Source organism: Antechinus flavipes, chromosome 2 (assembly GCF_016432865.1).
Source record: "Antechinus flavipes isolate AdamAnt ecotype Samford, QLD, Australia chromosome 2, AdamAnt_v2, whole genome shotgun sequence".
NCBI lineage: Eukaryota > Metazoa > Chordata > Mammalia > Dasyuromorphia > Dasyuridae > Antechinus > Antechinus flavipes.
Window position 1 is genome coordinate 633,003,967 of NC_067399.1, and position 17,271 is coordinate 633,021,237.

The following is a 17,271-nucleotide window of genomic DNA, read 5'->3' on the forward strand; positions in this document are numbered from 1 at the left end:
TGAAATTATGGTGGGTTTCCCGTCGGCCGTATGGGAAATGACACCAGCCTCCTTCCCATAACAATCCAAAGACGGGCTGGCTGGAGCTTCCCCTTAAGTACTGGAATGTTATCGGTCTGGTATTTTTGTTCCCAATCTAATCAGGGCAACGTAGAAACTGCCATTTTTCATTTGTTAGGGGTCCTTTGATCCTATTCTGTGTTTATTTGTTTCAAGTAAAAAATATGATTTCTATTGCATACATCTATCCTTTCGAGTACTTTTTCTGTTTGAGATCAAATCACAGTTGTAAGGAATGCAGTCATTAGTTATCACTACTAGATTCTGAGGCCTACACTTTATTTCCGCTCTCAGAAAATTGCCATCCTTTGAGCTTTCATAACGATCAATTGCATTGAAACTGCTATATGCTTTGGTATTAATTTATTTCACAGTTTCCTTTGCAGATGTAATCAGAGTCCCCTATCACATATCCATTTCTTCTTTTTATTATATTCCTTTGCCTCTACTTTTCCACCATCATTTACCTAAGAATGACAGGTGGAGCTTCCTTGCACTCTGTATCAGTGACTTATATTCTACCTTGACTCTCTCCATTGCCATTTTTTAGTATGATATTATTTTATAGATGTAATCTTAGTTATTTATAACTTGGGTGTTTGTTATATTGGTGAATTTACTAAATGACACTTTGATTTCAGGGACATTTTTTAAAGAGGGATTAAAAAAACCCACTTCTGTATACCATTGGGTGTTTTTAAAATATCTTTTTCACATGAAGGAAACACTCAGAGACATTAGTAATTCATTTTTCTGATTTCTTAGTGTTTGGGACTTCCATTTGCATCATTTTGGTAAGCAATCAAGCTGAGGTATTTAATAATGTGTTGTTAGTGTAAATGAGCTTTGCCTGGTTTATTTATTTGGATATTTACCAGGTGACTTATGGTGCTTTACATATTAGAATTGGTTTGTCAACAATTAACATTCTCGGCTTTTATATAACCCATACTTCAGGTAATAGCGGATTATTAAACTGCAACCAGTGTGTTAGAAATCTGCCGACTGGTAATAAAATTCCTATGTATAACAGCAGCTGAGAAATACTGCTGTGTATTTATGCATAGATAGCAAGATAGATGGGCCCCAACTACAAAGAGGGTCTTGGAATACAGTATAAAGCCAGCAGGTGGTGCTGCTTTTCTAGAAATGAGATCACCCATTTAAATGGATCTTCCCCAGATCTACTACTTTCTATTTCTTTTCTCGAATTTTTGTTGTCGTTTTCTTTACTTTGAGACATTTATTTCAGTTTGAAAAGAAACAACTTAAAAAAATAATGAAATATCACAACTTATATTTCTCTCTAAATTAACTTGCTGGATTGTGTGTGTGTGTGTGTGTGTGTGTGTGTGTGTATACTTGAAAGGGGTAAAATAGTCAATACAAAAGATCACATGAAAAGTAGATCTTTAGAAAGGAGATTCACAGATGGTGAACAATTGGGCTAGCTCCTTTGCCTGATAATGAACTACATGAAAAATTCCCCATTTTAGTACAGAATCCATCAAATATATTTCCTGCACCTTATACCATCCTAGAATAATGAAAGAATGAGGGGCATTTTTTTAACCTACTTTATAAATATATTTTTGATAAAAGATCACTATTAGATCCACCTCACTAAATAGAGAGCAGCACTCTGCTAAGTGAAACATGTAGGTTTGACTGCAATATCTTGTATATTTTTTGAGATTGAAGCCATGTTAGCACAGTGCTAAAAAGGGTGATAAATACAATTTCCAACTATTTTGCTTTTTTACGTCACATAGGGAAAGCAAGCAACTGACAAGTTTGGCTTATTTTGTTGTTTCATTTCAGTCATGTTTTCCCAATAATGTGAAGTTATGGAAAACTACCAGGGATTTTAATTTTTGATTCTTAGTTTTTCTGTAAGTGTATACACACTTGAAAAGTCCCCACCCCAAGATGTGCCCATGCCTCTAGCATATTCTGACCCCAAAGGTAGACTTTTGTGCCTATGAAGATGAGAGGAGGGACTAAAGGAATATTTAAAAGTTGTAGTAAAGGAAAAAATTGGAACCTTTTTCAATTTTTTTTTCATATCCAAAGGATTCAATTTAAGAAATATCCATTTTATGTCCACTATCTTCAAGATTATATTAACATTAATAATAATTAATAATAATGATTGTATTAGACAGTCAAAGACCAAAAAAAAAAAAAAAAAAAAAAAAAGAAGAAGAAATAATTCCTGCCTTCCAGAAATTTGGGGCAAGGAAGAAAGTGGGCAGTACAATTACAACAACAATAACAATGTCATTATTATCATTATAACTTGTTTTAATAGGACACTTTAAGGTTTTCTTTCTTCCATTTTTTGAGGGGAAAGATGGGAGGGGAAAAGGGAATCAATCAGGGCTCAATGACTTCTGCAGGGTTATATGGCTAGTAAGTGTCTGAAGCAGGATTTGGACTCAGGAATACAGCTTTTCTGACTCCAAGACCTGCTCTTTATGCATTGTACTACCCAGCTGCCCATACTTTAAGATTTTCAAAATTCTGTCTCTTTATGAATTCATTTGCTCTCACCACAAATCAGGGAAGAAGATACTATTATCTTCATTTTACAGATGATAAAATCAAGTCAGATCAAGTTTAATTGACTTGCTCGGAGTTTATAGAGCTAGTATCTAAGGAAGATTTCCTGACTCCAAATCCAAATCTATCCACTATGCCACCTAATAAAGTTACTCTAAGTACTATATATTCTTTTTTTAATAATAGTTTTTTTTTTTATTTTCAAAATATAAGCAAAGATAGTTTTTTTCTTTTTGTTATAACTTTTTATTTACAAGATATATGCATGGGTAATTTTTCAGCATTGACAATTGCAAAACCTTTTGTTTCAACTTTTCTTCTCCTTTCCCCCACCCCTTCCCATCCCCTTCAGATAGCAGGTTGACCAATACATGTTAAATATGTTAAAGTATAAGTTAAATACAATATATGTATACATGTCCAAAAATTATTTAAGCAAAAATAGTTTTCAACATTCAGTCTTGCAAAACCTTGTGTTCTAAAATTTTCTTCTCTAGATAGAAAGTAATCCAATATATGTTAAATATGTACAATTCTTCTATACATTATATATTATTTTTTAAAAATAAAAATACTCCAAAATAATAGAAACCAATATCAAGAGAGAAGGAGTGCTAATAACAGCTTTGGGTGAATGGAAGGGACTCTGAAAAAGCTTCTTATAGGAAGTAGTTAAGAAGGCCAACTGGTGGACATGGGGAAAGAGATACCATCCAGGAATGGGGAATCATTTGTGCAGAAAAACTGAGGGGAAAATGGAAGATTATGTAACAACTAGCAGATCAGGCAGATCAGGAAGACTATTACCAATTTATGTGAGTTTTTTTCTTCCAAAGTAACTTTTCAAATGAAAACAAAACTATAAATTAAATTATTTCAATTTAAAATAATTTTAAAATGATTAAATAAATGATTATTTCATCTTTTATGTACTGGAAAGGATACTTATAATAGGTGTGACTAAGAATTAGGATGACACACTTTACCGTTCTTATATTAAAAAAAAAAAATCCCTATTTATGGAATTGAACGGAAGCCTAAATAAAATGTTAACAGTTCAAGACAATGAAGGAGCAGAGAATTGAAGAAAAAGTTTCTTTCTCTATTAATCCATTTTAAAAGGTTTTGTGTTGAAAATTATATTTTATTTTATTTTATTTTTTAAATTTTTATTTAATAATTACTTTATATTGACAGAATCCATGCCAGGGTAATTTTTTTTACAACATTATCCCTTGTACTCGTTTCTGTTCCGATTTTTTCCCCCCCCTCCCTCCACCCCCTCCCCTAGATGGCAAGCAGTCCTATATATGTTGGATATGTTGCAGTATATCCTAGATACAATATATGTTTGCAGAACCGAGCAGTTCTCTTGTTGCACAGGGAGAATTGGATTCAGAAGGTATAAATAACCCGGGAAGAAAAACAAAAATGCAGATAGTTCACTTTCGTTTCCTAGTGTTCTTTCTTTGGGTGTAGCTGCTTTTGTCCGTCATTTATCAATTGAAACTCAGTTAGGTCTCTTTGTCAAAGAAATCCACTTCCATCAAAATATGTCCTCATACAATATCGTTGTCGAAGTGTATAATGATCTCCTGGTTCTGCTCATTTCACTTAGCATCAGTTCATGTAAGTCTCGCCAGTCCTCTCTGTATTCATCCTGATGGTCATTTCTTACAGAACAATAATATTCCATAACATTCATATACCACAATTTACCCAGCCATTCTCCAATTGATGGGCATCCATTCATTTTCCAGTTTCTAGCCACTACAGAAAATTATATTTTAAAAAATATTTCCATTGAATGGATTTGGTTTGCATTGGAAAATCAAGTTGTGATTGGCTTTCCTTGAGTTCTGCCTTTCATGAAGAGTAGAATCAAGTCCAATAGTGGAGGGATTAAAATAATTGCTGCTGGAGTCAGGGTTGGCTTTACAGAACACAACTGTGAGAAATCAAGCATGTAAGCTTCATAGGACCCCTGTCTTAAGTCATCAAATAACTTGATTTCCCTGTCAAATATATTCCCCCGAATGAAAAAATGTCTGATAGAATAGGGCAATTGCCCCAAATCTTGTTTTTATTGTTACTGCTTTATTGAGGGCTCCTTTGAATGTATGTGTCTTCTCTTAGTCTCATAAAACTTGGGGACAGCTAAGGGAAAGCAAGTGACCACTGAGTTTAAGGGACTCTTAAAAAGTGTGTTTGTTTTTCTCAGATGTCATTCTCAACAATTCATTTGAATTTTAGTAGGCATATAGACAACTTGTTTTCTGAATGAATTGGTAGAGTAACTTTTAATAGCTCCCCACTGACAGCCTATAGAAGAAAGTCCACAGTTCTTGGGCTTTTCAAGGACCTTCATCATCTGGCCCCAGTCTGTCTTTGCAAAGTGATCTCACACAATTCCTCTTACTTCCACCTGCCTCCAATTACTCTAGCCACAAGGCTTTGCTCATCCTCCATCTTTCCTTGCTCCATGTATTCCTGCTATTTCCCCTACCCCTACAATTATTTCTCTGTTCTCCTTCCAAATTCAAAGCTTAGGTGCTCCTTCCAGACCCAGCTTGAGATTCACATTTTCTAGGAAGCTATCTCAGTCCTCAATTCCTAGGATCCTCTCCCTCTTAACTTTTAACACTAAATATCGATAATTTGTATTTTGTAACTAATCATAAACTGTCTTGTAGATGATTCTTGTATCACTTTTTTATTCTTGTATGACTTTAATTTTTTTATAGTTTTGTGTTTTTTCTCTCTATCTAAATTATAAGCTCTGCACAGACAGGGCCTATAGGTCTATGTATTTTACTTAGGTTTTAGAACAATATCTTGTACTTAATATATGCTCATCAGATAGAAACTTCTTTCTTTTAAATAGTATATTATTTTTCTCCAGTTACACGTCAATAAAAATTTTAGCATTCAGTTTCATAAAATTTTGAGTTCCAAATTTTTCTCTTTCTCTCCTCTCCCGAAGATGGTGGGTAATTTGATATAGTTTATATGTGCACTATCATGTAAAACATATTTCCATATTAGTTACAGTTGTGAAAGGAAAAAAAAAAAAACAGATCAAAAGGAAAAAAAACATGAGAAAGGATAAAGTGAAAAAATATGTTTCAATATGCATTTAAACTACAGCAGTTCTTTATCTAGATAAGCACACTCCTTCCTGAGTCCTTTGTATTTGTCTTGAGTCATTGTGTTGCTTGAGAAGAGCTGAATCAATCATAGTTAATCATCACACAGTGTTGCTGATACTATGTACCATGTTTTCCTGGTTCTGCCCATTTCATTTTGCATCAGTTCATACGAGTCTTTTGAGGTTTTTATGAAATCTGCCTGTTTGCCATTTCTTATTGCATAATAGTATTCCATTGCTTTCATATACAACAGCTTGTTCAGCCATTCCCTAGTTGATGGTTGTCCTTTAAATTTCCAATATTTTGCTATCGTGAAAAGAGCTGCTATAAATATTTTTGTACATGTAGATCCTTTTCCCTTTTTGTGATCTCTTTGGTATATAGATTTAGTGGCGCATTCCTGGGTTAAAAAAGATGCACAATTTGTTTGCGCTTACAGCATAATTTCAAATTGCTCTCCAGAATTGTTGAATCAGTTCACAACTCCACCAACAGTGAATGTGCTGTCCCATATCCTTTCCAACAGTCATTGTGATGACTGCATTTAGCACCAAGAGTATATTAAAATCAGCTGGAGTCAGAATAAGGGAAAATGCTTGATCTTTATTCTTTGAGGAGGTGAAGGGGAATGGTGATATGAAGTGAGAGCAATGGCAACAGGAATCTGCCCAGCAGTGCCTCTGGCTCTCACACCCCACCCACCAAATCCTCTATCTCCTATACAACACATCAAACTTGCACAGAATGGGTGGGGCCATTCTTTCTCCAAGCATATATTAATAGAGAATTGTTCAATTGCTAATTAGCCTCAAGTGCTCTGACCAGACCTCAGCGCATTTGCTCAGCTTCAGCCCATTACAAGTCATCACTTTCCTTTTTTGTCATATTAATCAGGTATATATTTCTTAATTAAACAGGTGGTGTGATAGGATGTCATCAAGAAAACCTGAGTTCAAATTTGGTCTTCAGTACTCATCAGATGAGTGACCATGGGCAAGTCACATAACTACTCTCAACCTCAGCTTCTTCATCTATAATTCAATCCAATTAAATATATAAATAATTCATAAATTTAAAATTTGCAAAATAATAATAAAAATAACAATAGCACCCTACTTTCCAGGGTTATTGTGATGATTAAATGAGATAATATTTGTAAAGCCTTTAGCATGGTACCAGGCACATAGTAGGCACTATATAAATATTAACTATCATCATCACTATCATTATTATTGGATGGAAATAAGATCAGAGAGTTATCTAGGTAGTAATTGAAAACCACCAGTTCCTAGAATGGTTCCTTAGGTATCCTTCTGATAGCTCTCATATTTCTAAAGTAAATGGAAAGTTGCACAATGGCACTCAAGAAATATTTATCAAGTACCTACTGTATGTAAATCACTGTGCCCATGTCTTCATCTAGAAGAACAAAAATACCCCAAAGATGCAGAACTGGAGTATATAAACAGCTAAAATATTAACAAAGAGTATTTGTGATAAATAAGTAACAACTGAGTGATTCATTCAGTGAATGCCAAAGACTGTTAGGTGGTTGTGTAGGGAGCTCTGGACCAAAAGTTAGGAATAGTAGGGTTTCCTAGCTCTATCATCCTGGGGAAAGTGATTTAGTTGCTTTTCAACCTCAGTTTCCCCATCTGTAAAGTGAGAATGATAATAGGACTTATCTCAGAGGGTTATGGTAAAAATCAAATGATATAGTATGTAAATATGGACTAGTATTATCGTTATTACAGGAGAAAGAATCCTCTGGACTGGGTAACATTTTATGTAACATTTTAAGGTTTACAATACATCCTGAAAATATTACCCTGTTGAATTCTCACAACAACTTTGGGAGGTAGGGAGATATTATTATTCCCACTTTATATTTGAGTAAAATGAGGCAGACAGAGGTGAATTGACTTGCCCAGGATCACAAGGAATGTTTCAGAAAAGAACTGGGACTTGAGCAGTGGTGGGAGAGTGGCTATTGTTTGGCTAGGAAAGGGGGATAAGGTAATCCATTCCTGACTGACAATGATAAAGCCACCTCAAGACAACTCTGGGATCTGTGATATCTCTACTGTTTTCCCTATTATCTCAATTCTCATATACTTAATACCATATACCACACTCTATCCCTATCCTGGGGAAAAAATGATAGAAAAAAGAAATCCTCATCCCTATTAAGAAAGACCAATTTCCTGTTATTTAGGGGGGACACTGGTGTTTTACCAGTTTTCCATCTGATTTTCATTTGGTTTTGCTTTAAATGGTCCCAGCTCTCACCAGTGGGGCCCAGCATAAACTCTCCTCATCTTTTTCCTTTTTATCATACTTGGCAAAACCTAATTTTTTTGACCTGAGTGATACATTGGGGCCATATGGTATATAGGAAAGAAGGTGATGGTCAGATTAGCCCAAATGAGTGTATATTTCTTAAATATTTCCTCCACCAGTCGGTTCTAAGAGAGCCTATAACGGCTGGATGAAAAACCAAGAAGTGTAAATTGGAGGGGAGTAAAGGGGAAAGAAGGAAAAAGGATTGGTATTATGGAGAAGGACTAAGGGTGCCATAGGTTTAGGAATATCCCAAATTAGATTCTGTAGTTTGCAGTTTATTTATTTTTCTTTTGTAGTGTATAGAATCTAGAGGTGAGCAACAACATGAATTGAATCCAGATTCTTAAAGCAATTTGCATCTGAATATAAATTATTACAGAATAGGCACAGGAATTCTAAAATTCAGGAATGTCTTTAGAAGGTGATTTGCTCATAAGAAATAGACTAATTGTTACAATTAATTTGATGCTGTTATCTGGACTCATTTTCATATCCCCACTTGAGGGGCATTCAATATTTTGGAATTCCCTAACAATCTACTCCTTTATCAACCGCGTGGTACATATCTAATGTTTTCTAAAGCCCCATACATTTTAAATTTATCTCTGTTTTAAAGAAAACATCACTTCAAGCATCTGAAATAACAATAACAATAATGTAACATTATTTTATGTAACATTTATGTAACATTTTGTGTAACATTTTATGGTTTACAATACATCCTGAAACTATTACCCTGTTGAATTCTCACAACAACTTTGGGAGGTAAGGAGATATTATTATTCCCATTTTATGTTTGAGTAAAATGAGGCAGACAGAGATGAATTGACTTGCCCAGGATCCCACAGCTAGTAGATGTCTAACACCAGATTGGAATTCCTATTACCCTCTAACTATTGTCATTCCCATTTACATGGGACTTGATGGTAATTTCAAAGGTTCAAAACATTATAGAATCTGTGAATTAGGTTATAGTAATGAGATTCAGGATGGAACAAGCATTATTAATTTCCAGAAAATAGGAATATCAAAAATGATGGCTTATGAAGTAGGAAAAGAGGGTTAACAACTTCTGGCAAATTATTTAGATGTGATATTCAGTTGAATTTCTGGGACTTCCACAAAAGAGATAATCAAAAAGAGAAGACAACCCTAATTTAAAAAATGAGCAAAGTTGGGCAAAAATCCTTATCAAAGTTCAATTGGCCTTGAAGATTTAGTGCAGGATTTGGAATATAGTAACTTCATGATCACTTCTATAACAATTCATGCACACATGCAACTCAAATCCCACAAACCCAAAGGCTAATAAAACTGTAAATCTTGCAATTGCCCAGTGTGTTCTTCAGGAAACTATTCTGCTCTCCAGCACCATCACTTTCTCCACAAACCCTAAGTAGGGTTTCTGACCATTCATATATGCAGATGAAAACCTATTCTCATCAAGGTTTCCTTTAATGATTCAGTTCCACAATAGATGCCTCCATTTTATCTCCTCTAATTCTCTTCTTACCCCTTAAAATCCAATTTTCAAATCTCTGCATTGACACTGCCACCCTTCAGGTACAAGTAAATATCAACTTACAACTGATCTAGTACAATAGCCTACAGATGAGTGAGTCTGCCTGCCTCAAGTCTTTTCTTAATCCAATCCATCCTCCATTCAGCCACTAAACTTTTTCTCCTAAAATGTAGGTTTCACCATGTCATCTCCCTACTCAGTAAACTCCATTTTTCCTCCATACTTCCTATTTGATCCTGGAGGCTATAGGGAATTCCCTGTTGCCTCCTATTGCCTCCAGGATCAAACAGGAGATACTCTTTTTGAAATTCAAAACCCCATTTACCTACCTCTCCAGCCTTCTTATATTTTAGTCCCTGCTAAATACTCTTTGATCAAGTGATACCAACTTCTTGCCTACTCTAGGCAAAAGACATTTCATCTTTCTGCTCAAGGTATTTTCTTTGACTATTTCCCATTTCTGAAATGATTTCCCTTCTGTTTTTTTTTTTTTTTTTTTGGCCTCCTGGCTTCCCTGGCTTCCTTTAAGTCCCAGATAACATCATATTTTCTACAGAAAGCCTTTCCCAACTTCTCTTAATCCTATTATCTTCCTTCAGTTAGTCATTTCTTATTTTTCTTGAATTTGAATTTTTAGTTGTAGTTTCTCCCATTAGATTGTCAGCATCTTGAGGTTATAATGTGGTACTGAGGAAAATCTGATTGGAAAAAGACAAAAGGAGAGAGAGAGAGAGAGAGAGAGAGAGAGAGAGAGAGAGAGAGAGAGAGAGAGAGAGAATAGAATATGAATATGTAAAGGGGGAGGAAGGAAGGAATGAAAGGAAGGAGGGAAGAATTTGTTGAATTCCTACTATGTGCCAGAAATTATTCTAAACATTTTACTCAAATTATCTCATTGATCTTCACAACAATTCCAGTAGATTAGATAAATGATCTTCACTTTACAATTCTAGTAATTGAGACAGACAGAGGCTAAATGACATTGACAGGGTGGTAGCACAAATAAATATATGAACCTAGATTAAAACTCAGGTCTTCACACTCCAAGTCCAGTATCTAGCTGCTTGACATAGAGAAAAAAGATACAAAAATTATTTTTGGGAAAATGGAGAAAGAAATGATCCCTTTCAGATTAGGATAGAAGGGGTGGGGCAAGTGGAAGCTTTCCATCCAATGACTGAAAGATATTTATTGTTTTATTTTTTAATAGCATTCATCAGTCACTTGAGGAACTCTCCCATGATATGTGTAGATATAAGCATACATTTCTGCGTTTATATACATGTATATATAATGTGTATGTGTGTTTATATAGAATATATACATACATATTTCTATAGATATATAGATATATGTGTATGTATGCACATGTATTTTTATGTATATGTATATAGAAGTAGAAACATGATTTTATTGGTTTAGAAATTTCCTAATGTGGAAACTTCCTCTACTGTCATAGATTGGCAACTTTTTGTAATTTATGACCTTGAAGAGTTGCCTAGGGCAACAATATATACACTTACACATAGAAATGTATAAGACATAAACATTGAATATAACTTAGTGATAATTGTGTGATGGAGGATAGGATTAAAATTTCTTATATAAATCAATTATATTATCTGATTTCCCCTCCCTCTTTATGAAGATATTCTGTTTTAGGGGAATATGATTTGCCTCACAGTACATCCAAACTCATTTGATAATGAGCCATATTTTATGATTCCTTAAGTGTAATTACATGAAAATATTTTTCAACAAATAGAGACTATTTTGTATCCCATGCCTCTATAGAAAATTATAATCTTTCCATTCACAATGACCATTTCTTGTGTACCCTTCAGTTAAAAAAAAATAATAAGCTTTTATCTATCAGACATCATTGCCTTGTGGTATGCAGTCAATGATTTCATTACATGTATTGTAGGGGTGGGGGAATTGAGTTATAATTATAAATTCATAAATACATAATTCATGAGCAAAATGATTTTTAAAGCGATGAATATAGAATTATATGTTTCTTAGAGAAAATAACAGAGATGTTCTGATTAAGCCCATATCCTGGCATATGTTAAATTCCAGCCAAACTGATGAGGTACATTTTCTTTTCTGAAACCACCTTTGATAAGAAATACATTACAAACTCATCAGTTTGGTTTCCTGTTAACAAAGAGACAGCAGCCGTCTGGATCATTCTGGATCCGCAGTGAAACTGCCACACCATGTATCCTCTAACTAAAGCTGTGTACGTCTGACAAGGGGCAGATGAATCCAGGAGTTATTGTGCAGGGGCTTAAATCTATGCGGCAGCTGACGGTTGAAATAATCATCTATGTATCGCTCTGAGCAAGCTGGGGAAAGGTTGAAGCTGTATATTTTCAACATATCGAGTCTAATGGCTAATCTGTTGTCTTGTACAGGGTGCTGGGTGGACATGTACCAAATGCTGACAGTTCCGAGGAATTGCTTCTGGTAGATATCGTTTACCTGAGACTTGGAGTGTTGGGTAGTCAAACAACTGGCTTAGGTGGTACAAAAAAAATCCATCTTTGCTCAGATCCCAAGACCCAAGGTATCTGTTAGCCCCAGTAGCAGAGGGATTGTTAACAATGGGTAATAATACCAGGTCAGGAGAAACTCTATCCAGCCATCCAGCTTCCTTAACTTTTGTTCTCTGACTTTAAATGCTTCTCCACAAAAGACAGGGGAACATTCTCCTTGAGGATAAATAGGAAATAACTTAGGGAGTTATAAGAGACTGGCACAGATGAGGCAAAGAGAAAAAGAAAGGAGCTATGACTGTTGGAAATGGGGCCGAAAATGTTTCATCTCACTCCTTGAACGCTCAGTCTTTGAAGAGCTTCTTAGAGAGCATCAGTCTCTCCAGAGTGAGAAGGAGATGTATACATGGAGAAGGCAGAAGACTTGTTGAAAGCAGAGAGGGATTAGAGAGAAGTCAAACATATGTGATCACAAAGGATCCATCCTGACAGTCTGTGAAAATATATATATATAACTATATATAAATATATGGATAAATATATATCCATATATATGTAAATATACACATATATATACATACAATATATTGTGTAGATATGTATAGATCTACATATATAAATATGTATGCACATATATGTGTATATGTGTGTGTATGTGTGTGTGTTTCCAATTCCCTTTTTCTTTCTTCCCACTCAGGGACATAATAAAGGTACTCCTTTCCCCTTTGTATTTATCCTTTGAAATGAACTAAATTCTTTTAGTCTTCAGCCCAAGAATTCAAAACATAATACTATTTGCTTGAGGCATCTCTTTTGAAAACATAGTATCTTTGCACATTAACTAATACTTAATAAACATTTGTTAATTAATTGAAAGCAGATTTCATGACAGGAAAGAAAAACCATTAATATCCCCATAGTAAATTAACCCTACAAAGAAAGACATTGGCAACAGTGGGTTCTTCTCTAGCTTAATATGACTGTTATCCAGGTAATTTGATTGGATCAAATGTAGTTCAAATTTATATCAATTATGAAACTACAGATGTGGGGCTCTATATAGTTGGATTTTAATAATTTATTTCCTTACCAGGATGTAGAATGTGAGGGTTATAGTAAGGAACTTTAACAACTACAACAACAATAATAAATCAACCCATATTCATCTGATGGTATTCTGTAGTTCAAATAGCCTTTCCATAGAGAGCATTATATTTTAGACTGAATGAACTTCTGATTATATATTTATGATATTTTCCCCTTTCTCTTACATAGGAACTGTATTCTTTCTTTTTTTGTTGTTGAATTCAAACATAAAATTTCAGTCACCTAGTTAGGACAAAATATTAGAAAGGTTCAGAATCTTGAAGGACTGAGCTGTATTAATTGATGTAGTGCATTTGCACAAACGACATAGTAGCATGAGTTTTTATTTTTAAGTGAAATTATAACACTATCCTATCTTTTGTATTTAAAGTACCTTTAAATAAATATGAGAAATTATAGTAGAATTAATTTTAAAATTCTTATGTCTGGTGACTTGTCTAGGCTTTTATAACCTATTGATCTTAATAGTCCCCTTCTCTGTTCTCATATTAATTTTATAAAATCAAGAAATGAAAAATATCCAACAAGTCACCCCTCCTCAGCCAGCATATCCAATCTCTCCACCTCCAAGGTAGACCCTGCAGGACACCTTGCATATTGGAAAGATATTATGGTATAAGGGAAAGAGTGCCATGTTTAGTATTAAAAGATTTCGTTGGTATCCTGCCTCTGCCAACTATTACCTTCATGATTTGGGCAAGTCACTTTTTTATCTCAATCTTGGTTTCCTCCTCTGTGAATTATGGGTATTGCATTGGACAGTCCTTAATTCTCTTCTAGCTCCAAAGATATGGTTCTGTGATATTAGTCTGTCATATTCCTGAAATCCTAAAGATTTTCATTTATCCATAGTACTTCTCATTCCACTGGTAAGATTCTGACTAATATCACCTGACTGCCAAACTGTCACTTCTTTCTTTCTCAGGCTACATCTTGCCTTTCTTCTTGAGGTACATTATGATATTTCAAAAAGAGCTTAGAGGAGTTCAGTGAGGACTTTCTACGATGTTAACAACTTGGTCTCTTCTTGAAAATTCCCAGCACTCTTTGTGTCAGAAAAGAGTCGCCTACCTGGTCTACAAAGAGAGACAAGTGTCTTGTTAAAGGCACCCACTGGACCTCATCCCTAACTGTAGATGTCATGAATTCACTGACTTCACTAATAGGCTTGTGTCATTTCCATAAGAATTTTTATCTTGACTAAACGAACTTTTTGAATCTTTTATCTTTATTCCATACACAAAGATGATGCAATTGATCTCCTTTTCAAATGCATTGAGTCAATACTTTGAGTACTCTTTTAATTCTCTAGTTTTTTTCTTACCCAACCCTTCCTAAAGTTCTGAGATTAGATAGAATTTAAGGACAAATTGTTTGGTTATGAATATGGATCCTCTTTTTCCTCACCTGTTTTCTCATTCAAACATTTTGAAGATCTTAAAATACAACCATGTTCTATTGATATTTGCTTTCACCACCACCCTATCCAAGACATCTTGACCATCACTCTTACTTGTCTCAAGAACAAGAAGTCCACAGATTTTTGCAGTTTAAGCAGCTATATCAAGACAAAAGTTTCTCTGTTGGATCTTTTCATGAAGTAAAAGCTTCACATGGGATGATGACCTGGAGTTTGATAATGATTTCCTGTGACTAACCTTTTTAATAGGTTTCAAAAGAAAGAATCTTCTTCTTTAGAAGTGTGTGTGTGTGTGTGTGTGTGTGTGTGTGTGCGTGCGCGCGCACGCAAGTGTGTATGTGATGTCCTCTGATGGTGAGGACAGATAAGTTTATTTTGGACAAGAATTATCTTCCTTGAAGATGACCATCTTGGTGATTAACCATCCTACAGATGTTTCCATCAGCAACATCAGCAGCAACAACAAAGTATTTTCCAAGAAGGACAAATCTACAGCTCTCCAGTTTTAATTCAAATCTTTGATTCTACTTCATGTTAAAATTGGTTTGAAAGATTTTAAACAATAGCAACCGATGCTAGGCATTAATTTCCCTTTTTTTTCCCTTATTGTTTGGCAGTTAAGGATGAAGCCAAATCACGTTACCCCAAACGCGCATTTGAGCTCCAGAACGCAACTTCAAAATCACATCTTGTGGCCAAGCCAGGTGAAGGAGTACCAGAACCCATCCCCAATGTTAATTAACAGTAAAGGGAGTCTCTTCCACCCAGCACCTCTGGCTGTTGCACTGTTTTGTTCTGAGTGCAGTTGAGCAAGGGAAATCTACTTTCTATCCACTGCAGCATGCATTCGATTTGCTTATAAAATACTGATACCATCCCCCAGTACTGGGGCTAGCCCAAGGTTGTTATAGCCTCTCCCTCTTGCTAGATGCCTAGACAATCAAAGCACTTTGCATGACTTTTACTCTGAGTGTTTTCAGTGTGAAAATGACATTACTAATGACCTGTTAAGTGCTTGCAGATGTGGGTTGCTCCAGATGTGGTGATTAATAATGTAATGGAGATAGCTAGTCAACTAATGTTTATGGGTGGTTTGTGTTTTATCATCTTCTGGGTTTTATTTCCTTTGAATCCTTTCTACTTCCAGCCAACAGGACCTAACCCACCCCTTTGGTCGCCAGGCCACCATCTTCCTCACTCTGGGAGCGTCTCCCAGGCTGGAGCTCAATTTAGGGTTCACCACACACTGACATTTGGGTTTTTCTGAAACATTGAAAGTTTTGACAGATGCCCTAGTTGATTCCAAAGGTCCATAAAAAGGACTTGGTAAGCTGCGACAAGAGCAAGTATTTGTTAGCCTAGCTAAGGACAGAAAATGAAACAGATTTCCACAAAAATCTAGCTTAAAAAAATAATAATAAAAAATCTTTTTGAAATAAGCCCAGATTTCTGGCCAATGTTTCTGGAAGACATTGCCTTTCTCTTGCTTGAAAGGAGAATGCCGATGAAAAGTCAAGCAAAATGTTGTTACAGATGTTCAGTTCTGCATTAAGGCAGTTAGAATTACCACCACATCTTAAATCAATTCACAGAATGTTGTCTGGAGGTTATGTCATTGAAATAATGAATCCTCTTTACTCAAGTATAAGCAAACATGTTAAAACATCATTGTAACTTTAAATTAAACTCCAGTGTAAACCAGAGGATCTGAAGCCTCATTAGACTTGCCTGACATTTTTCGGGTAACGAGTCTTCTCCAACTGTAAAACTGTTAGATTCGGTGCCTATTAGACAAGCGAGCTCTGGGATGTTACAACAACGCATTAAGTGTTATACTTAGGGATGTGCAAAAACAAGCTCTTGAATTTTATGAGGACTTGGAGGCTGGATGGAGTTCAGGTCCTATAAAAATTCCAGGTTGGATTCCTGAACTTGTTTGCAAATTTGAGAAACTGGGAAAAAGCAGCCTTGTTTCCTATGAGTGCCTCTGAATATGGTTCCCAAAGTGTGAAGGTGAGTGAAAACAGTTAGAAACAGAGGCATATGATAATTAGCCAAAACAGCAGGTTAAATATGGGCCTCTAAAGTTGAGCTGTCATACTGTAGTAGCCCATTATTTGAATCCATTTGTCTTTCAAGAGAGTAAGTAAATTTAAGACTCCTTTTTAATTCAATTTTTATTCCTCTCATGTAGGCACAAGAGCCATGAAATGAAAATTATATTTTATAGCTTAACTAAAAGTTTTCCTAGATCCACTTTCTTTAAATATGCAGGAAATTGATAGAATCCATATAAAGGATAATAATTAAATATGGTTTATATCCTACTTACGAAGAAGAAGTTATCGCTGCCTCTCTTGTGGGATCCAAGCCATATGTAATGGTCTTCATTATACAATGTCCATATATTTAAGCTGGAGACATTTCCCCTTTTCTCTTCGGGGAACAGATCTGAATTTCCAGGCGGTGAGTGCCGAAGGAACCTTTGAACACAAGTTTCATTTAAGAGAACAAATCCCAGTTTAAATGCAATATGATTATGATGGATGATCTTTCCTAGTTGCAATGAAAATAAATGGTTCCCTTGCTTAGAGGAGGCTCAGCTCT

The 17,271-nt window shown here is 35.2% G+C and overlaps 1 protein-coding gene across 14 annotated transcripts in view; it reads left to right on the forward strand.

Moving 5' to 3' along the window:
* The window catches only part of KCNMA1 (potassium calcium-activated channel subfamily M alpha 1), an 891,121-nt gene that overhangs the window by 773,546 nt on the left and 100,304 nt on the right, over positions 1-17,271 (forward strand). For 8 of the 14 annotated variants that reach the window (XM_051982028.1, XM_051982029.1, XM_051982031.1 and 5 more), the window contains exon 19: positions 15,282-15,368. The exons of the other annotated variants lie outside the window; for them this stretch is intronic. In XM_051982028.1, the coding sequence (XP_051837988.1) occupies positions 15,282-15,368 (87 nt within the window). The remainder of the gene's footprint in view (positions 1-15,281; positions 15,369-17,271) is intronic. 14 annotated transcript variants of the gene reach the window in all.